A 23693-nucleotide genomic window follows, 5' to 3' on the forward strand; every position below is an offset into this window, starting at 1 on the left:
GTGATTTAGAGAAATACAATATGTCACAACTATCCAATGATAAAATTAAATAGTAAACATTATGGATCCATTTTTGATTGAACAAACATACCATAGTGATGTCACTGAATTGTAATACAAACAGTACCATAACCATTCACCACACAGAACAGCTACTACAAACATGGTGAAGAGATCAGGATGTGATCTCTTGACGAGATCAATCAAATGGATGTGTACAACTTACCGTGTGAGAGTTCACATAGAAGATTCGCTAGTAAATACAGCAGGTGTCGCAAAGGATAAAAAGCTACAAAAGCACGTTTGGTGAACAATGCAGTTGCATTTGTTTGAGGAGATCAGGTAAAAGAATGGTTTTAATGGAAAAGACACTCGAGTGAAAACCTTCGGCGTAACGAGCACATTAAAGTTATCTTATCGTTACAAGCCAGCAAAAAAAATGAGGTAGGCAATTCACGGTGGGTGTTTGGTACATATACCATCCTGCAGGATAAAAACAGACGGTTTTATATTGATTTAATCTTGGTAATGTTGATGAGATTTGCAGAATCTTTCAACAGAGTCATTGGGCATGTAAAGGAAGAACTGAAACTGATCAGAGAAAGAGCAATGCTAACTCAACATTGGCAAATGAAGCCAACCCTTAGTCTAAATTGATTATAACAAAAATCACTTGGAACGTATATATATATATATATATATATATATGCACCTGGTGCTTAGAGAAATGGTGGAATTAAACAATATTCTTAAATAAAATAAGAAGCTATCTACAGGTTTCTGATATTTTTACTCATTTTTGATAATTAATTATTTTTGACAATTTTTAATGGAAGTTCCGTTTATTGTGGTCGATTTCTGGCATCAGAATGAGTCAGTGAAATCTGGTGCAGTGTTCTTGAAAGTGCACTTTGAGACCAGCAACAACATTCCTGCAAACACTACTGCATATTGCAGGGTTATTTATGAGACCATTGGTAAAATACACACCACTGACTGGAGACATGATAAAAATTAGTTAAATAATATGTACATATTTGTTTTTTTTTGTTGTAAATCCTACACTCACATTTTAATTCCTTACTTGTCTGACAGTATATGTGGAGAGGATGTAACGAAACATTTCGATGTTATTCTGAAAACATTTTAGTTAAAACATTTCAAAGTTTATTCTCTCGACTAATATAAGCTTACCTTACCTTTAAAGCTTACCTTTTTAATATAAGCTTAATATTCATTACCTTTATAGAAGTTCAGTGAGCAGTCTGTAAATCAGAAAGCTGATTCATTTTATCTCCGGAATACCAAAAAATAGTTTGGATACAAAAGCATTCTTTTTCTTCGTAAATTTACACTCATTAATAATCATTGTAGAAAACAAACCTTTGTCCCATGCAGGGGTTGAAAACGACTTAAATTTTATTCGATGATGAAGACCTGTAGACCCTAAGAAATGGATGCAGTCGTAAATCAACAATTATTATTAATTTATTTAATAATAATTTTGAAACTGCTTTAAGTAATAATACTATCAGCAACTGACGAGGCTCTGTCGACAATTTCGACATGGTTACTATAAAAGACGAACGAAAGAAAAACAAATACGGATTAATCGTGCACTATGAAATGTTTTAAATTGATTGTTTAGTTTCTTCTGCCCTTGTTAGTTACACTGTGGTTCTTGGACAAATTTGAACTTTGATCCTTAATTGCATCAAATACAATGAAATATGGTGTGATCGTATATTAAACTTTATCCCCTCCCCGACGTTAAAGGTCAAAATCCAAAATTGTCCCAGAACTACTGACCCCAAAAAAGGGTATGATTTTGTTATTGCACTATGGACTTGTAGTTGTGCTTTTAGGCTTGTGCAGTTGTAAAGAGCAGGGGTCAAAGGTCATATTTGTCCTAGAACTGCCGTATTAATAATAGATAACTGTCTTTTAATAATAGATACAAAGTCGAAGACTTAAATATTTTACTGAAGCTGAAGAGGGTATTTCTCCCAAAACTTTTATAAATTGGTGCAGATCGTTCTGGTGACGGAAAGTCTTATTTTGTTCTTTGATGACGATTGTGGCAATTGAAACTCTCTTTCAAGACCTACTAAGCTATTTGATCACATTTCACCTGAATCTATAAGCTTTTGTTGGAAGACGAGAAGGAGAATCATATAAGAGTGAATGAGGTACACTGTTAAAGATGATTCAGACTAGTTTCTCTGCGAACCGTTAAACATCATTTGAATATTATCAAAGATACAATGAAAACGGAAAATGAGGTTTTTTCGACAGCTTATTAGGAGGATGCGATATCCGTAAAAAGAGTGTGTAGGAGAAATCAATATCTCTCAAGGACATTGAGAGAATGAGCCACTTGTGAAGTTGAGATTCTAAGGAATAAATGTGTTTACTTGGATTATTTCTGTCTTACTGGGTGGCCCAATCTCTTCAACTGAAGAATTTGTATCCGTTGTAACTACTACATTTTCAAGCGGAATAGTCAAGGAGTTTGTTGTGATACCGGGAACATTTATTTTAGCATTACCATTCCGTAGGCACACGCAAGACATTGAACGAGTGCTTGAAGTATGTGTACTGGATAGTTTGCAATCACGATCTGAAAGTTCTTTTCAAAAAAAATTAAAAAAGCTCGATATTAAAATAAAAGAAGCGAAAGAAACAGTATTTTACCATAATCAGGAATTAGGATTTTTAACAAGATAGTTTACAGAACTTCCATTCAATAACCATGGAGCAGACTCCTATAACTAATATTGTAGTCAACGTGAAATGTGCAGCTTCGCATTATCAGTTACAATTCTTTCAAAACTGCTGGATGAGGAATTCATATCTCACGTTCCAGAATGCTGTCCATTTGATGTGTGCGGTAATAACATTCATCTATACAATTGTAGAGATTACAGGAAACTCTAATAAAAAGATAATAAAAATTAAATAATGTTGAGTGTTTTATAGGAGGTCTCTTGGGGAAAAATTTCACTTGTTAATAAAAAAAATTTTAACGCAGCATGGTTGTTACAACATGAAATTTAATTTCTTTTGTGGTAGGGAAATGCAACCGAATAATGGTGGACAAAATGGTACTTCAAGAATTATTTTATTGAGTATGTTTTATAACGTTCTTTTAAGAACTATAACACATATTCACATACGCACACATACACAGTTATATGCACACAATCACTTTGAACCCCGTGCAATAATGCTCGGCTATTGGTGTAAAAAGCTTTTTTACACAATGCCTAACTGGATGAAAGGTCCACACACACACACACACACAAACTGATTATTTATCAGTTTTACATATTACAGTAATGTTACAGTAGATAATTAGTTTTGAACATAACTTTTTTTATTACCTTTCTTTCTTCTTCCTATCAGATATAGCAGCCTTTTAATTTAACTTCATAACAGAAAGACCATTGCTTTACAAATTTTTAATTAGTCTACTATGCCCTTCTTATTTGGAAGTTCTTTTTTTTGAATTTGTTCGACATAATTTTGGGAACAGTTAGATATCAAGACATCAGCCACACTACTACACTTACCCAGCAAAATTCATCATGGCCATTGAAATCTTGGATTATTGCATAGTTTTCTAGGATTTATGGCAAGTTTCATATACATCTTTGAAAAAAAAAAAAAAAATAGAAATACAATTTTTTATTACTATCTTGTAATAATGGTAATGTTTTTTTTAATGGAAATTTCTTCATAAGCATTTTATTTGTTATTAGTTAGCCAGACGGGTTGTGAAATGAGAAGATGCAAAATAGCAAGCCATGAATTGAATATGCATTCTATGTAACAGTCAGGTGCTCTACTAAGGTATGCAGTAAATAAGATGTTCTTGTATTTTGTCAAGATTAAGCTGTACAACAGAATCACCTGATGTAAAACTACACAAGCTTATTGAAAACAGATATACTAATTAAAAATACAGTGACACCAACTTATCTTGATTTGCCTTAACTGACATTAACCAGCAATTTGTGTGGATAAATATAACTTTATTTACTGACAATACAAATATTACTTAAAAATATTAAGTAAATGAGAAGATATTATTTAAAAATATTTTTATAATCTACATTAGCAATAAATAATATTCTGAAACACTCCACACAAATATATAGTAAGTTTATTGTTTTAAAAAGAAAAAAACAGGACTTAAATTACTTTACATATACATATTTAACAATAGAGAATATTAATTTTTTATTAAATTGTTAACAAATTAAATATTGCTTGATATGAACACATACATTTTTGCACATAATTAATTAATTTAGATATTTCAATAATCTAAGTTCATTAAATAAGTATACTTATAAACACATTGCTTACATAATTATGCAAGTAATACAAAATTAATACGATATTAAAGTTTTTTCTATCGCAAAATGTCTGGATATTTTTACACTACACTGGTAACGTACAACTTACACAAGAAATTTCATTTTCATTATCATTATTTGTAGTTCTGATAACTTAATTTGGTATCACTTTTGCACTGAATAAAACACTTCCAATTGATCGTTGAAACATTTCCATACAAACATGACTTATTTACTTATTGAAAAAAAAAAAAATATATATATACACCCACACACACATAAAAAGTAATACTATTCTTAATAATAATAATAGAAAGTATACTATTCTTAATTTTACAAAAGAGAAATGGACAATTTGACATTATAAGGTGATACATTTCATGAAACACATGGAAAAAACTGATTTTAACAAAACTGTTAAACAAAAAATAAAAATGCAAACTGTAAGTAGAGAAAAATATACAACATACAATTGGAACCCTGATGTTTAATGATATTTTTACCAGTTATCACACAATCTATCAGTCGGTCACACAGATCAACTGTTTATAAAATATTACCAACTGTAGTTCTGATCCAATCGATATTTGATTCAGTCTTATCATAAAGCCGTGGTCTTTGACTTCCAGATTTTGAGCAGGCTATCCTCCAGTTTGTTATGCCAACTAATGTCCATCTCTGTGTTTCTTCTTGTAGACAAACCATTGGACTACCAGCAACTTCTTCCTCCTAATAAATAATAAATGACAGTAAAACAATTTTTGATAAATTTTATCAGTGCAGCATGAACTCTTAATGACATGTGTATTTTAAAATTTAATATGCAACAAGTATATTAACATAAAAATTTGATATAACTTGCACCCTATTTCATAACATTATAGTATGTAATAAGAGGCCATCTTTAGTATAAAATTAATTAATTACTACTTGCTCTGGACATTAATTAAAGATATTTGTTCTGGTCTCTAGCCTTTATTTTTATGGAAATAAGACTTATATTGTTATACTTTTAAAATGAAATCCAAATTATGATCTTATTTTTAACCTGTTTTTCGAGAGAGTAAGTGAAATGAATGACAGCTTGAGAAGAAATATTTTATAAAAATTAAATCATGACATTATTCTAAGAGAGCAATTTAATAAATAAGGTACTGATGATATATTAATAACGCTCCTTGTTAATCATTTTCTTCAATTTTTGAAATTATTAAATTTTAAATATCAGTTTAGTTTGGTACAATACTTAGTTTGATTTTAACAGAGTTTGCTAAAGAAGATGCCTCCATGATGTTGATAAAATGAAGAAAAGTTCATTTGTAGTCGTCATAAAATTTATTTTTTTGAAAATGAAAATGGCTACCTAAATAAAAAAAGTAAGTCAAACACCTTGGTGAATCTGTACCATCATTTAAAACAGTTCTTATGTGTGTTCTTTTGGGTTTAAACATGTTTGAAGATGAACATAGTGGGTGCCAAAATGAATTGGCAACCTAAGAGATGGTCACAAAAATCAAAGTAAAATCATTTTAGTACAATGTAGATTAAAAAACAGGGAAATAACTGGCATGATAAGCATTCTTAAAATAAAGCACTCTACATAAATATTTTGGTATTAAGAAGCTTTGTGTCTGATGGGTGCCACATTTCCTCACATTAGACAAAAAAAATTGTTTGAATGAATGCTTCACTTGGGAGTTTGGAGTATTTTAAGTGAAACCCAATGAATTTTTGTGCTGATCATCAAAATGTCAATTAAAATTAGATTTATTACTACACATCAGGGAAAAAGAACAGTCAAAACAATGAACACCAAGAGGTGATGAAAGAAGGAAAAATCAATGACTTTTCTGCTGGAAAAGTCATAGCCACTTTTTTTTGTAATGTAAAGGGTATCATTTTTATTTAATATCTTACAAAAAGAAAAATAATCAGTAGTAAATATTATGCAATTAATGTCCATCTATTATCAACTAATATTATCTACTATGGACATTAGTTGATATCAACTAAAGTCCATAAGTATGACCAGTGAAATCAGAAAACCAGATTATAGTTGCCAGAAAAAAAGGATGCTATTTCCTCAAGACAATGGATCAGTTCTTTCTTCAGAAGTTGTGGGTCAAAATGGCTAAATTGCTACTGCATCTCCCCTACTTGTTACATTTGTCTTTATGATTTTCTTTATTCTTAAATCTAAAAAAAAAAAAAATAGCTCAGAGAAAACATTTATGGCGATTGATGCTATGAATGCCTATTTTGAAGAATTGAACAAATCATTCTATAAAATTATTAAAATTGATTCTCAAACATTAAGCTAAGTATGTCAAGTAAAAAGGAGGTAATATTAAAAGATAAATGTAATTCAACCTGAATAATTGTTTTTTTTTTCATTTATCTTCTTTATCAAACAATTTTTGTACATGATACATGAATTAGTTTAACATAATTTTTGAAGGTAGAATAAGTTCTACCTTCCTGTTATGTAAATGGAACATGTGGTTAGTTAATATTTCACTTGATACTTCCACAATTCGTATAGTTCACATATAGTTGGGGAGACTGGAAAAGGATTTTCTATAAAAAAAAGCATGAGCCTGTTTTCAGGTAACTCTTTCAAGTGTATGGAGGAAAAGCAGTTTATTTCAGCTAGTCATTGTGCTACTCCTATTCTGGTTATAGATATCCTAATTTTCCAAGAGATTATGGGAGGGACAAGCTAACTGCTTGGAAAGAGCCTGAGATATTCCTTTGAATAATGTAGTTATATTTGGCCCATTTGCTGGTCCCCTATGAGTAGATCATCTTTTATTTTAATCTACCTCTCTCTTTTTGCAAATTACAAATGTATAATTAATTAATACAATAATGTATGTATATGATTTGCAAGTTCAAAGATTATAATAAAAATAATTTATATTATAATCAAAATAAAGAATTCTATTTATTTGAATGAACCAGTGAATAATAAAATATTTAGAATAATTAAACCTAACCGAGGTATTGAATCAAGGTGGCATATTATTCGACATTTTTGGTCCTCCGGCCACAGATATAATCTGCAACTTTGAAGAATCATCATTTTAGTCTTCCAGAACTGCAGATAACATCTGAAATTTTCAAGAAGCTTAATGTTCAACAAATTAATACAATAAAGGAGCTCACAGCAATTTGATCTACATCATTTACATAATATCTTTATTATTACGTTTAATTTACACTGTCTCATCATTTATGTAATATCATTTGATTCATTTCATATTTATTTACTTTGTTAATAACTCACATTGTTAATTTAAGTTATTACTATTATTATGGATAGGGAACAATTAATTAGACAAAGAGGGTTAGTAAAGGACACTATAACTAAGATTGGCACATTTACTCACAATTATGATCCTTTACAAGGTGATATTCCCACTTACAATTAAAATAAGGATCTTCTTGAACTGAGAAGAAAATATGACACCATTCAGTCAGAAATTGAATTGGAATATTTTGATAAGGTTTTAGCTTTGGATCGTATACAAGTCGAAGAAGACTTGTGTAATATAGAGTCTAAATTGGAACATTTAATAAATAATAGTAAAAAATCATCTAATCAAGAATTTAGTCCAAATACAACATTTAAACAAACACAACTACAACCCATTAATACACCTTTGAGGTAATGTGTTAGTGGCAGCACTACTTTAATATATTAATTGATTTAGTACATAATAGAGATGATTTATCTAATATTCAAAAATTACACTATTTACATTCCTCTTTGAAGGATGAAGCCCTAGTTATCATTAAAAATCTGCCAATAACAAATGAAAATTATATTAATGCTCTAAAATTATTAAAAACATGAATTGACAACAAATATATAATTGAATTTCATAATGATGAATGCATTTTAAGGTCAGATTCTATAAAAAGAGAATCCATAGATACTTTATCCAAATTTATTAATGAAATTTCTTCATTCCTTCGCTTGAATCAATGCAACCTCCTGTAAACACATATGAATATTGTTGTTTAATTTCTAACATCAATACTGGACTACAATACTTAAAGATTATGGAAGGAAAAGTTGTCAGATCAAAGGTTTTTCACATCTAAAGGCTATCGCTATCAAATTTCTTAATTCCAGACAACAACTTCTAGAAAATATTAATGCACTCACTTCAAATACGCAAGTGAAAACAGAAAATGAAACAAAAGGACAGCATCATAACAATTAAACAAAAGCTTTTAACAAACACTTTAGTTTGAAACATAACAAGCAATTTAAAAGAAATAATGTCAGTTTTTATTCAAAATTTAAGTCTCAGTAAAGTTTATTTTATAATTCAAACCATAATTTACAACAATGTAAAGAGTTTTTAAATTTGTCCATCTGAACTCTGAGACTTTTTGAGGAATAATAATTGTTGTTTTATTTGTTTAAATAAAGTTTTAAATATATTTAGTTCTATTAATGAGTGTTACTCAAAAGATTTATGTATAATTTGTACTAAAAAATATAATACACTCATTCACATGGACAAAATTAATCATTCTAATTTACATAGTAATAATCCTAAAGGTAATGCCTATTGTTCATTTAATAATCAGTCAAACAAAATTATACTTTTACCAACAGTCATATGTAACACCAATGATAAATCTGGTAATCACCATTCATGTAGAATCTTGTTAGATTATGGTAGCCAGGCAAATTTTTGTACATATAAATTTGCCTGAAAATTAGGACAGTTACATTATACTCTCAATATAAGAACTTTTAAAGTGCAATGTACTGTTTTATCTGATATATCAGACAGCCTTCCATAAACCACATTTGACATTTCTAATCATAATCTTCCTCGTAATATATTTCTAGCAGATCCCAAGTTCAACATAGCAAATAACATTGACATACTGATTGGAGCTCAATTCTATTTGAGTCTTATCTTACCTGGGAAATTCATTCAAAATTCCAGATATCCTATTATTCAGGAACTAAATTAGGATATAAACTTCCTAATAACGTTAAGGGCAACAATACTGTCGCATCTTTTCTTGTTCGTGACACTCATAAGAATCTCTAAAACTATATTCGAGAATCTCTGGAAAATTGATGAAATTAATACTGATGCTTCAGTTAAAGAAACCTCTACATGTAAAAAACATTTTCAATCCAACATTACTCAAAATAATCAAGGCAAATTTGTCGTGTTGTTACCACGCAAAGATAATAATATTCAACTAGATGATTCTTTTGCTAACGGTAAAAATAGATTATCTTTAGAAAGAAAGCTAATCAACCATGCAAACCTTAAAAAGAACTACTCCGCTTTCATTCAGGAATATTTAGAATTAGGTCACATGTCATTACTCAATTCCAATGATTTGTTAATTAACAAATTGGATGTGTGCTATTTACCCCAACGTCCGTATTCAAGCCTTCTAATCTAACTACTAAAATTCAAGTTGTCTTTGACGGTTCAGCTAAACCACTAATGGCCTATCCCTTATTAATCAGACACTTATTAATCAGACTTGTAGTCCAACAAGACCTATTTTCCATATTGCTTAGATTCAGAATCCATAATTATGTTATTACGTTTGACATAGCTAAAATGTATCATAAGGTTAAACCTAGTGATTCCAATTTACAATGTATTCTTTGGTGTGATTTTCCAGATCAAGAGATAAAACACTTTGCATTATGAACTGTAACATATGGGACCGCTAGTGCACCATATTTAGCCACTAGATCTCTAATTCAAATGGCTAATAAAAATGTGAATGATTTTCCACAAACTTCTAAGGCCATTCAAAATGATTTTTATGCTGATGATCTAATAACAGGTTCAGATAACTTAAATAAAGTTATTCAATTTAATGGTTTTCCACTCCATAAATGGTTTTCCAATAATAGTACCATTTCTTCATCTGCACAAGTCTTCTATTCCTTCAATTCAAGAACAGAATTTACGTACTTTAGGAGTTTCCAAATTTTTTATTCTAATGATTCTAAACAGCACACTAAAAGAAATATTCTGTCCATTATAGCAGGGTGTTTGATTCTTTAGATCTCATTGGTCCTATTTGTTTTCTCACATAAACACTTTATGCAATTGTTGTGGCGACTTAAAATTAATTGGGACAAAATATTACCCATCACATTACTAACACAATGTCTCAATTTACACAACCAGTTGCATTTGATTGAATCAATTAAAATACATTGTTCCATCAAACCTAATATAGTAGAATTAATTCTATTCAAATACATGGATTTTCCGATGCCTCTATAAAAGATCATAATCTTTTACAGAGGCATATGTTGGCATATGCATATTACATGGCATATGAATTGCATATGCCAACCATACAACTTCTTATAATTTACTTTATTCTAAATCAAAATTAGCACCCTTAAAACAAATTACACTACCAAGACTTGAACTTTGTAGTTATATATTACTTAGTCATTTATTATTAAAGGTAGTTACTGCCTTGAACATACATTTTGATGAGACGTACTTGTACACAAATTCTACAATAGCACTACATTGGATTCATGAACAACCATCTAATTGGAAAGTATTTATCAGCAATAGAATTTCTGAGATTCAGAAAAAATACTTTAAATGCTAATTGGCATTATATCAAATCCTCTGATAATCCAGCAGACATATTGTCTAGAGGTTGTACACCAAGTAAGTTACTTGACATGTCACTTTGATGGTATGGTTCTCAATGGCTTTCACAATCTTCTTTTCATTGGTCAAAAGATAATTTTACTTTTAATAACTGTAATGTGAATTGTGAATGTTTAATAAAAAAATTCAAAAATATAGTAACATCATATGTATCTACTGTTGTAATCGATTAGCAGAAACATTTTCTTCACCACACTTTAATTTGCACATTTAGTTTCTGTTTTAGATTTTTTCATAATGCTAAATCAATTAAAATGGAATGAATCATTGATTCCCTATCTACAAAGAAATTAAATCATACTCTTAACTTTTTTATTCAATAATCGCAACACATGCACTTTAGTAATGAAATAATAACCTTAAAAACAATCAACATATTTCTAATAATAGCAAACTTATATCACATTAACATATTTATCATAAACTTATATCACATTTCTGGATAATTTGGGTTTACTTTGTGTAGGAGGCAGACTACAACACTCTGTATTACAATACCATATTTAACATCCTGTTATTTTACATCCAAATGTGAATATTACAAAACTGATTATTAATGCTGAACATTTGTATTTTTTGCATTTGGTTGTTCAATTAACACATCATTCTTAACGTCAGAAATATTGGACTATAAATGGTAAGAGAATTATTTCTTCTGTCATTCGTAAATGTATGATATGATTTCAATAAAATGCAAAAACCAGGTAAAACAGCTTCATCAATTACCATCTTCTAGAGTTATTCCTTCCTGACCATTCTCTACGTGTACAGTAGACTGTGGCGGTCCAATTATGATTTGTTGTGGTGGGCAAAAGTCTAAGACCTTAAGTAAATCTTATATAGCACTTTTCATATGTCTCACTATTAAAGCTATTCATTTAGAATTAGTTTCTGATCTGACTTCACAGTCATTTATTGCAACATATAAAAAATTTATATCAGGAGGGATATTCCCACTCAAGTCTTTCCTGATAACGGTTCCAATTTCCGTTGGGCCAGAAATATACTTTATAATTTGTATCAATTTTTAAATTCATAAAAACTAAAATCAGACATTCAAGCATTCACAACTAAACAAGGTATAACCTGGTCATTTATTCCTCCCTCTTCACCCCATTTTGGTGGTTTATGGGAAAGTGCAATCAAAAGCATTAAATTTCATATGCATCACATAATTGGACAAATGATCCTTAATTTTGAGGAATTATATACAGTTTTAGCACAAATTGAAGCCTGTCTCAATTCTATCTTCGCTATTTCAACAGATCAGAGAGATCCAGAACTTCTCTCTCCAAGACACTTTTTCATAGGATGTCCACTCACTTCCTTGCCTGAACCCAATTACGAAAAAATTAAAATTAATCGCTTAGGCTGTTGGCAATTACTCCAAAAATTTATATAATCTACCTGGAGACGATGGTCTGAGAACTATTTACAACAATGCAATAAATGGTGTTTTCCTTAATATAACCTTTGTGTTGGAGATTTGTATTAATTATCAATGAAAATTCTTCACTCATGCACTGGAAACATAGAATTTTCACCCAGGTTTACCTGAGCTCTGCCTGTAAGGGTTACTGATCTACATACAGTTAATGACTCATTAAGAAGACATCTGCATAAATTATGCCTATTACCAATCTCAAATGGTTGATTTTAATAATATTTTTTTATTGATTTAATTATTTCTATACTATTGTTCTTGTAATTTCATTTGATTTATATCCTTATAATATGACTTGACATGCTCATAAATATTGTATTAATATTTATAACCTTACATATTTGTATTAATTTAATTTTAATTTCACATCTATATTATACATTTTATGATTATGTATTGATTTATATATTAGGTGCAATAAGACACCAGTAATAATTTATTGATCTTGAGGATTAGGGTTCCCCAGATTTATTTATTATTTCAGATTATGTGAATGTAATTTCAAACTATTATAGGTTAAAATATTCAATTGTATTATTATTTACTTAAGTAATATACTGATTATTATTATTAAAAATACTATTATGAGCTTTTTAATTAATTTATTATACATTTATATGAGTACTATTAATATTATATCAGAAATGAATGTAAATTCCATTTCAACTAAACATAAATATTAACAATTTAATTATATTATTGTTCATTTATTCACAATTTAACTTAACTTTTTTGTTATTCTGTTGTAGTGCAACATTATGGATTGTATCATGTATGTAACTTATTCTAATCGCAAAAATCATATGATTATTGGTGGCACAGTTATGTTAAGACTCAGGTTTCATTTCTCCTTTTTTTATTTGTAAAAATAAAAATTTTCACTTTTTTCTTACTCTATAAATTTTCACTCTTTATAAATTCTACTTTTTTTTACTCTTATTAAATGAATTTGTCTAATGCTCTATTGTTAGACAGTCTTTTTCCATCCTTCAAAGACTCAACATGTGTTTATTACACATTTATAATTAATTAATACAATAATGTTGTATACATATGAATTACAAGTTCAAAGATTATAAAAGAATAATTTACATTATAAATGAAATAAAGACTTTTATTTATTTGAATGAACCAGGTAAAGAATAAAATATTTAGAATAATTAAACCTAACTGACGTATTGAACCAAGGTGGCATATTATTCGACAAGCAGTTCATCCCATTTGGGCGTTTATTTCAGAACCATGTGTGTTCTATATAAGGGTGTATTCAAAGCTCTAATGCTGTATGCCGCACCTTCTGGGCTCAATGAATGAGGTATAAATGTTATAGAAATATTTTATTGAGAGCCCAGCATCTGCTATTTTTATCTGTGATTGGTGCCTATAGAACTGTCTCTCAAGAGGTGGTCCTTGTTATTTCTAGTATTAAGCCCATTGATATTCTTGCAATTGAGTGCTAATTTTGTTATGATGCCAAGAAGGTAGGCTAACTTACTTTTGGGCACATAAAAAATAGATGGCCAAGATTTCAATTTATGGCAGGTCAGGTGGACTGAATTGTTTGATGGCTGTTAAAATGCATGGTATTTTTTTGATGTGAGGAGTATGCAGATGGTTAGATAGATTTCCCCTAATCATTTTATTACAGAGTTTCTTTCTAGACATGTTGCTTTTCAAGATAGGTTGGCCAGGTTTAGTTTGATTAATTCAGGCTTGTGTCTGGAATGCAGGCCAGTGATGATGTGCACCATGTCTCATATGTCTGCCCAGGTATGAAGGTGAACATACCAAAGTATTTAGAAAGCTTGTGAAGGTCAATTCTGGTTTTGATCTGCAAGTTAATTGGAAAACCAAATGGGAATGGAACAGTTGTTGGCTGTTTGAGATTCTTAGCCCTGAGGGATGTCTGAGGGGTTCTGATGCTGTTATGGATGTATATATAGAATAGAAATCCGGTCAGCTAGCAGCTTACTTCGCCAAGATAGGCGTTTTTGCATCAAGCCCTGGTTAGTAGAGATATTTGCTGTTAGAATGAGAATGGATGTGTTGAGTATGAATGGATGCGTTGAGTACTCTATGATGGAGTTGTGATGTGGGAGGGTGTAGGTGTTGAGCTTGTTCCTGAAAGCAGACTGGAGCAGAGAGAGAGATAAGGTATTCTTTTATTAGAAGCTTATTAGATTTGTGAATTTGTTTCTTGATTTTTGAGTAAATTAAATTGAAGGACAAAATTGATGTTGCGATCAACACTTGTTTGTTGGTATGAGAATAGTATTTTTGGTGTTTGAAAGACTCAGTCAAGTAATGGTCTGACTTCATAGTCTAATTGAAGTTAAATATAGGAAGATATTTTATGTAAACCTTCAATGTTAGAGGAAGGTATGGGGACTGTGCTTCTGCATAAAGTGTATTTAATAGTTAGAGTTGTAAGTTATGTCAGTCAGGTGATCGTGATTGAAGACGCCATACAAAGGTGATAGTAAGTTTTGTAAATACATTGATGAAAATGTCTTTCAAGACATTTGTGTTGGTACCCTGACAGAGGCCAAACTGATGACTGTAATGTATTATTAGGTTCAGAGGGTTTAAAAGAACCACCAGTAAAGCCCAACAGGGCTAGGAATGGAGGAGTTGTATGGCAACCAGGATTGTCACAAGGTGACAATCCCCTATAGAGTGAGCCACACTCTGGCAATGGATCTCTGGAAACTTTTTCTATTTAGCAGTTGTCCATGAAGTCTAATGTTTGAATGATTACTAGGTTAAGTTAGGTCTCTTAATCTCTCATAGTAAATAAATAAATAAATAAATATATATATAATGTGTTAATAAATTGTTTTCTCTATAGACTAATACATAGAGTGAAGTCTTCTGTTGAAAAAAAATCACCAGTAAGTTTAAATGGGTTAATTTAAACTGAAAATTAATTTATTTTCCTAAATAGCAGTTTCCATATTTTTATATAAAATAAATGCAACTTCAGATACAATACATTATTTCTTGAATCAATTTTTATTTACTTTTTATCATTATAGATTTAACTTTAATATATATATATATATATATATATATATATATTTATATTTATTTATTTATTTGTTTTAAATTTTATAAAAATAATCATTGAATACTTACACTACAATCATCCATTGAATATGCTGTATCAGTACATAAACTGTTCCCAGTTGTTATGCTAATATTAGCACAGCTTTCCATCTCAGTAGGGCTAACATCTATCCTCTGTAACATCTCACCTGCACAAAAAAAGAATAACAGAAATTATAAGACAAAATGAAAATAAAAAAAAAAAAAATAATGAAGTGAAAAGCTGAAATATAATTAAAAGAAATATTAAAATATAAGGTTAAACTTCTATGTAATATGCAAAATATTAAGTTATAATGTGAAAAAACTTATAGAAATTAGGAGCTTTATTTTGTTATTCATGATTTTTTAAATTCTCATGATCTAAGCTGGTAAACTATCATAATATCATTATTACTTATTAAAAAAATAATTATAAATTTAAGAATTAAAAATATAAAAAACAAATGAGTGTTTTCTATTATTAAATTTCTCTCAATTTCTTGAAATCTATATTTTGAGTTTTAATTAATATTTAAGAGTAACTTATTTTTTTCTAAATGAAAGTGACAATTATGGACACAGAGGATATGCAGGGGGGGGGGTTACTGGGTTTAAATTTCCCCCTTGAAGGTTTAAGTACTTTTAAGGCCTATATATTAGGCCTATATAAAATAAACATACTATAAGTGTATGTATACACTTATACTATAAGTGTAATAATGACGTGTGGCACTGGCACAAACATTTTTATTATACAAGGTGAAATAGATGTTAAAAAAGATTGTAGCATAAGGCTGAGAAAAAAATACATTGTAGAAGATTTTATTAGGATATTTATGAATGTGTTATAGTTGAACACTGTAAAATAAATATATCATGACATGATATAACAATAACAATAATAAAATAACACACAAAATTTAAAATACTGATATCACTTGTAAACAATTTTAATAATGACCCCCCCCCCCTAACAGAATTCTGCATATGCCACTGTTTTTTTTTGTCTTCAGTCATTTGACTGGTTTGATACAGCTTTCCAAGATTCCCTATCTAGAGCCAGTCATTTCATTTTGGTATACTCCCTACATCCTACATCCTTAACAATTTGTTTTACATATTCCAAACGTTGCCTGCCTGCACAATATTTCCCATTTACCTGTCCCTCCAATATCAAAGCGACTATTCCAGAATGTCTTAATATGTGGCCTATAAGTCTGTCTCTTCTTTTAACTATATTTTTTCAAATACTTCTTTCTTCATCGACATGTCGCAACACCTCTTCATTTGTCACTTTATCCACCCATCTGATTTTTAACATTCTCCTATAGCACCACATTTCAAAAGCTTCTAATCTTTTCTTCTCAGATACTCCGATTGTCCAAGCTTCACTTCCATATAAAGCTACGCTCCAAACATATATTTTCAAAAATGTTTTCCTGACGTTTAAATTCATTTTTGTAAAGAAATTATATTTCTGACTGAAGGCTTGTTTTGCCTGTGCTATTATCAAGGGTATTTTTGTCCATATTTCTCGGGGTTAAATGCAAAATTTATTCATCTAATAGAAGAGAAAATATAATCATTTTCTAAAACATTTTACTAACTTGGGGTTAGAAACATCTATATCAAAAACATGGTGCGGCAGATAGTTCTGTAACACATCTTTAGAGTTCTAACCATCTAGAATTAACAGTGTTATTTAGTTCCACAGGGCAGCAAATTGTAGTGTTTATAATTGCTGTACCTGGTGGGTTTGTAAATCTTATTTTCAGTTATAAACGATAATCACAGAACAGTATTCATAAACATCAAGTGATTAAAGTTTGTTGTTGAGTTATATAATTGGTTGTTATCTTATAATTAGTTAATCATCAAGAAAAAAAGAACTTTCATTTTCATTACGATATTTAAATTACTTATTTCACTCTCTTCATTATATCAGCTATCTAAAAAAAAAGAAAGCGTTCTATTTTCTAATTTTTCCATTGTAACTTTATGCAGACTTGTTAATTAACTATTATAAAGTAAAATTTGTCAAAATAGTTTATCAAGAAGTGACAAAATGAATAAAATGATTTTTCATTTTGAATATGTTTTTATGAATAAATGTTTTTTCAGAACTCAAAAAATTAATAATATTTCTACAATTCATCATTATAATATTAAAAATTTAGTTAAGAAATATGTTTAACATAAAATGGATAATTTCCATTTATGAATTCTTTACTTTTTTTATACATTATATAAATTTAAATAAAGAATAGAAAAATACTTTATATATATAAGAACACTTACGATTTCTGCTCCATCCCAAAGTATTGCAGTTTGTGAAATTTGTATTTAATGTTCGCTTTGGTAGACAAACTGGTCTAATGTAATCAGAAAATACAATTGGTCTATCTAATTTGACCAAAACCATTGTGCTTCCCTCAACAGGTGATTTAACCATTCCAAGAACATGACGTTCTTGTTGCCATGGTGATTGTGAAGTTAAACGAACTGTACCAAGGCGTGCAATCCATTCTGACTTTCCCTGACTAAAAGAGAAAAAAAAACACAGATTAACTTTGTAATATTGTCTTAATAAAAGAAAGGTCACATAATATGAATTTATCAAAAAAAACTGGGTGGATTTAACATATTTTTTAATATCTAGGTAGATCAAGTTAATTGCTGTGCAGAGTGGTTAGTACCTTCCTGTGAAGAAGGTTGATGCCTCAAGGCCTGGTTGACCCTGTTATATTTTTATACTTATTTGTGTGGTTCCTTGATACTATTTCTGACTACAATTACTGGTCAAGTTTTAATTAAGAACACATAGGATCATACTGATTAAGAACCCACACAAATGACCGAATGTCTATATTTATAGGCAGTTACACAACCATGGCATATATATTCATGAAGGCACTTCAGAAGTCAAAAGAAGGAAGCTACAATAGATAACTGGAAACTTCTGGAATATCATACACATCAATCAAAAAAATAATTTTTTCATGGTGACTTCTATTTGAAGGAATGATGCTGCTAAAGTTTAATTAGTATAGTAAAAAAATTGAGGAGATAGGGGAGGGGGTCAGGAGTTATATCTCAGCTGGAGCTTGATTTAATGAAAATTTTACTCATATTTTTTTACACTTTTTTAAGTAAATAAAAATTTTGTACTGGAAAATTTTTCCTGAAATGATTCCCAAATTAAAAAAAATGGTTTAAATTAAAATGTTTAACTTCACCAGTTTACGTATTTTTCCTTCATGCTTTGTACAATTTTGTTTGTACAAAAGGCATTCCTGCCATTAAAGTTTGAAGTTTGGGTCTCAAAAGTATAAACATTGGAAAGGATTGAATTTAAAGATCAAATATTTTTTATTTAGAGGCCTTGTAATCCAACATTTTTAATCTTGACACATACACTACTATGTACGTGATGTGTGGGTTGTTACCTATGCTATTAATTCTTTTGTAACTTTTTTTGTAATTTAAACTTTCATTTTAGCAAAATGCTTCAGCCAGCAAAAATATAAATTAAAATTGTCATTCTAATCTTTAAAGCAACAGGATACACTATAAAATAAAAAGCAATTCCATTGTGTAACTGAAATTAAATTAATCTTTTTTTATTAATATGGTAGGGTAAAACATTAACATACATAATTCTTTTCTTGCATATTAAAAATGCACATCTATTGTTACTAGTTAAAATACTAGTTAACTGTTATTGTATACTAGGTAATGCAGTTTTGATTGTAATACTTTGTACAATTTCAAAGTAATTATGTCTACACAAAATTTCTAAAAAATTTCATAATTTTTTCGGAGAATTCCAACTCCTCTCTTTTTACAAAAAAAAAAAAAAACAAATTTTTATGATTCATGTTAAAAGAATGATAAAAGTTTGGCTACAGAATGCTATTAAAAAAAATTCTTTACCCTTGAAAACAAGAAGCGCTGGTAAGTAACCAAAGAGAATCAATAACAGTAGCATCACATACATGTGTACCACTTTTAAATAATGACACATGCCAAGGCCAGTCTCCTGGTGCAGCCATTTTCCCTAAGCCATCCACAGTCTGTGTTAAACGAGCTGATTGAAGTCCACATTCTATGAAAAAACAAAAGCAAATTATTAAATGTTCATGCTGTTAAAACATTTTCAGAAAAACTTATAATGAAAAATGATTAAATATACTATATGTAACAAAAAAAAGTTAATAATATATTAGGGATAAGTAAAGTCCGCTTACAGACTTTATGAATGAGATTGCCATTAATAGATAATGACGTATATATGCATACAACATACAGATAGATTGCTATGCAGTAATCCAGATTTTATGATTGTTAAACCAGGAATTTTGATTACTGAATAACAATGAACTGGCTGTTTATGTCAAGGATTGTATGTACATTAAATTTTACATTAAGCTTTTTTTATATATTAGCTTATTTGCTAACATTATATATAACTAGTATAAATGTGCATGTAGTATTATTTACTTTATTTTTATATGTAAAACTTATTTAAAGTATTGTATAGTTTATGTTTTTATAGCTGTAGTTATAATTGATAGAAATAATTTTAATCTTTAGAAGATTATTTTCTGAAGTATTTCAATGGCATGTAATAATGGTACACTATATGTGGTAACTGATAAAAAGATTTAATTTTATTTTATTTTTAATGATTATTATTAAAAAAAAAATAAATATAAAACTTAAGTTAAAATACTTTTACAGGTACTATTGGTACTTATCTAAATAATTTTCATTAAATTAAACATTAAAAAATATTATTACTTATTTTCTCTGCAAAGATGCTTAACTTAATGGAATCTATTAGCTTTTACCTTTAAATAAAATCAATTTCCTAAGTAACAAACGAGTATAAACATAAATATTTTCTATTTATATAACATTTTATTTATCAACCATAATTTTTGTAAAAGAGCCATTAAATTACATTACTATACTAATATAAATATAATAAATGTACTGTAACCATACATTTTGAAGTACATATACACTCATTCAATTACTTGCAGATGGTTAACTTGCCTTCCCGTGTGGGAAGTAGTTCGAGACCCAGCTGGACTAGTTATACTTTAATGCTAAACGTTCTTTTATATCATCTTAAAGCTGCAATTCTGTTGGTAGAGCTCTAATTTACAGCACATTCTGCCCTGTCAATATAGGGAAGTAAAAAGCAATAAATACACTCGCTCCATGAACAAGGGGATGCTTCTACCTAAGGTTCCAAGTCAAAACACTAAATATCTGGACACTTAGAATTATTATACAAATTACTCATCAAGAGTGACTTGTTTAATGTCAATCAAAGTAAATTTTTTTTCAAACTAAAGTCATGCTGGCCTCTGTGGCATGAGTGGTAGCATCTCGGCCTTTCATCCGGAGGTCCCGGGTTCGAATCCTGGTTAGGCATGGCATTTTCACACACAATACAAATTGTTCATCTCATCCTCTGAATCAAATCTGACGATGGTCCCAGAGGTTAAACAAAAAAAAAGAAGAAAACCAAAGTCATGTCTAATTGGTAAAATTAATAATCAGAGTTATACAAAGTGTGTTAGAAAAAGTTTGTATTTTGAATCCATACTATATGTAAAGGGAAAAGAGGCATGTCAGTTAGCCAAGTGAAACTGAGGAACAGCTTCTGGGAATTTTGATAATGATATTTGTTTCAGTAGTGCACCACCTTCCTTTGGTAAGCATGAGGTTTATAAAAAAGAAATATTCGTTAATAACAGTTTTATGAAAATATCATACTAGTTATGGTTAATATTATTGTTTGAAACACCAACTATAAATATGATTAATGATGAATCACAAACTTTGAGAAGAATAGGTTAGTAACAGTCAAACATCTGTAGGATTGGCTGGATTTGTGAGGTAACAGGGATTAAACTAAAAAATATAACTCAGTTAAACATGCATAGATCAACTATTGAACAAATTTTAAAGAAAGATCTTTTCAAGTGTTACAAGTTTCAACTTTTTCAAAAATTGCAACTGTCTGACTATGGAGTGTGATTAATTTCACAAATAAGGTATTGGAGAAATGTACAATAATGGACATGATCTAGTTCAGTGAGTAAGTTCATTTTCATTGTAATGATCTCATGCATAAACAAATTTTTATTTCTGGGATAAGCAAAATTCTATTTGAAGTATTTATGACCATTACACACTTCAAAAGTATTGGTTTGGGCTGCAGTTTTGGCTTATGGAATTATAACATTGTATTTTTTTTTATGATTCAAAGTAACATTCCCTAATGATGAATTCAGAGATTTTTTAACATATGTTAAAGGAGAATTTAGTAATAAGACAACAGAAGCATCATGGAGCAAGCTTAGATTTGTGGTTTGAACAAGAGAGAGCCATAAGTTATACGACAAATAAATGTAGGTTGTGGCATGTAGTACATTTCTAGGAAGAATAATTTCTAAAAGAGGACATAAATTAGCTTTTTTTAAAAGTCCAACCTTGTTGCCAATGGAGTCTTTCCTATGCATTAATAGCATAGAAAAGACTATATTAAAAAGTATAGCATAAATTAAAATAGGAAATCACAAAAAAGAAAACATACACTTTTTCCAGAAAATTCTTAATAATCTAAATGAGTGTTTAGAATAATGCATTGAATGCATTTAGAAGATGGGTTGGATGTTATATAGACAATATAATTTTTAAGAAGTAAAATTATTCCTGTTATTTGCTTTTTATTAAATAAATGTCAAATATTGCTGGAACAATTTTGTGTATTAAGATTAAAGGTTTATTTAAATTATCTAAACCCTGGTAAGGCTTAGCACTTTTTCACATACACTTTAAGAATATGTATTAAATTTACTGCATTGAGGGAAAATTTTAAATTGGATAATCTAGTTTTTCCTTTTTTCTGTAAAATATGAAAAAGATGGCTACAAAGTTTATTTTTATGCATCTACAATATCTATTAAAACATTTTTTTTAGATTTTTGTTGTTGCACGGAATCATAAAATACTCATATTGAAAGAAAAAAAAGTGTCCACCGTTGCACAATTATTTACTCCAGTCTATCCATCATTAAACAAAGATAAGATGAGCTGAATGAAATAATATATGAAAAAATGTCATACTCTTTCCAGGAATCAAACCCAAGGTTCATTTGTGTCAATAAACAGGTAATGTTAGACATTTTTTTTTTTGTTTATTATTAACACAAAACTGTTGACAACTAATAAAAATAATGTAAAAACTGAATGAATCAAGTCAATTACTATTTTAAAAGATATTTTAATCTAAGACTGCATGTTTAAATCCCTTGGTATTCAATTGATAATACTGCCCTGCTAAGGAGAAAAGCAGTATCTGCAAAAACACCATATTGAGAAAATCAGCTTTAAAGTTTTTAAGCTAGCCATTATGATATTTTCAAATTTATTTTATTGTTTTTGTGGTTTCTGCAGTTATTTTGTCTGAAAATTCATTGTATAACAATAAGATTAGAGACAATTTTTTTTTCACTAAAAAATGCAGATACTGCCTTTTTCCTTACATCTCTAGTTATATACACACCAATGCATAGATGCAGTATCTGGATTTCTATCTAGTACTACTTACTATTTTATAGTAAGTAAGAAACTCATATCTGTTACATACGATAACTAAAATACAGGTTACAAGACGTCTGCTGTTAACACAAGTCGTGCCTCCGACGTCTTAGTATACTCCTCTCGTTTATTACTCTCATCCACAAAGAGTGGAAGTACACTACCTCCAGATGATTACACCTTTCAGCTGTGTGTCCAAACTGGCGGAATTTGCACAAACGATGAACATATACTATTATTCTTTGGCCTTACACGAAGAGAAATGAGTAAACAAACTGCTTTCGGATTAGACGCCTTAAAATAGTTCAGAACTCTCATGGAACACAACAACCAGGCTGCTGGTCGAGGGAGGCTCGTGGGCACAGGTTGAATTCCCAGCCACTGAAACATGCAGGATACGCGAGCTAAAGGGTTATGCGGCGAGTCGGCGTATCGACGATGTCTAGAACACGAAATATATTCTAAGTTCTCACAGAGACAATTATA

The 23693-nt window shown here is 29.5% G+C and overlaps 1 protein-coding gene across 1 annotated transcript in view; it reads right to left on the reverse strand.

Moving 5' to 3' along the window:
- Positions 1-4143: 4143 nt before the first annotated feature.
- The window catches only part of LOC142323894 (atrial natriuretic peptide-converting enzyme), a 298697-nt gene continuing 279147 nt past the window's right edge, over positions 4144-23693 (reverse strand). The window contains exons 10-13 of the mRNA XM_075364224.1: positions 19524-19695; positions 17889-18130; positions 15639-15757; positions 4144-5090 (exon numbers count right to left, since the gene is read on the reverse strand). Coding sequence (XP_075220339.1) covers positions 4908-5090; positions 15639-15757; positions 17889-18130; positions 19524-19695 — 716 coding nt within the window. The 3' untranslated portion in view covers positions 4144-4907. The remainder of the gene's footprint in view (positions 5091-15638; positions 15758-17888; positions 18131-19523; positions 19696-23693) is intronic.

Source organism: Lycorma delicatula, chromosome 4, assembly GCF_047948215.1.
Source record: "Lycorma delicatula isolate Av1 chromosome 4, ASM4794821v1, whole genome shotgun sequence".
Classification (NCBI taxonomy): Eukaryota; Metazoa; Arthropoda; class Insecta; order Hemiptera; family Fulgoridae; genus Lycorma; species Lycorma delicatula.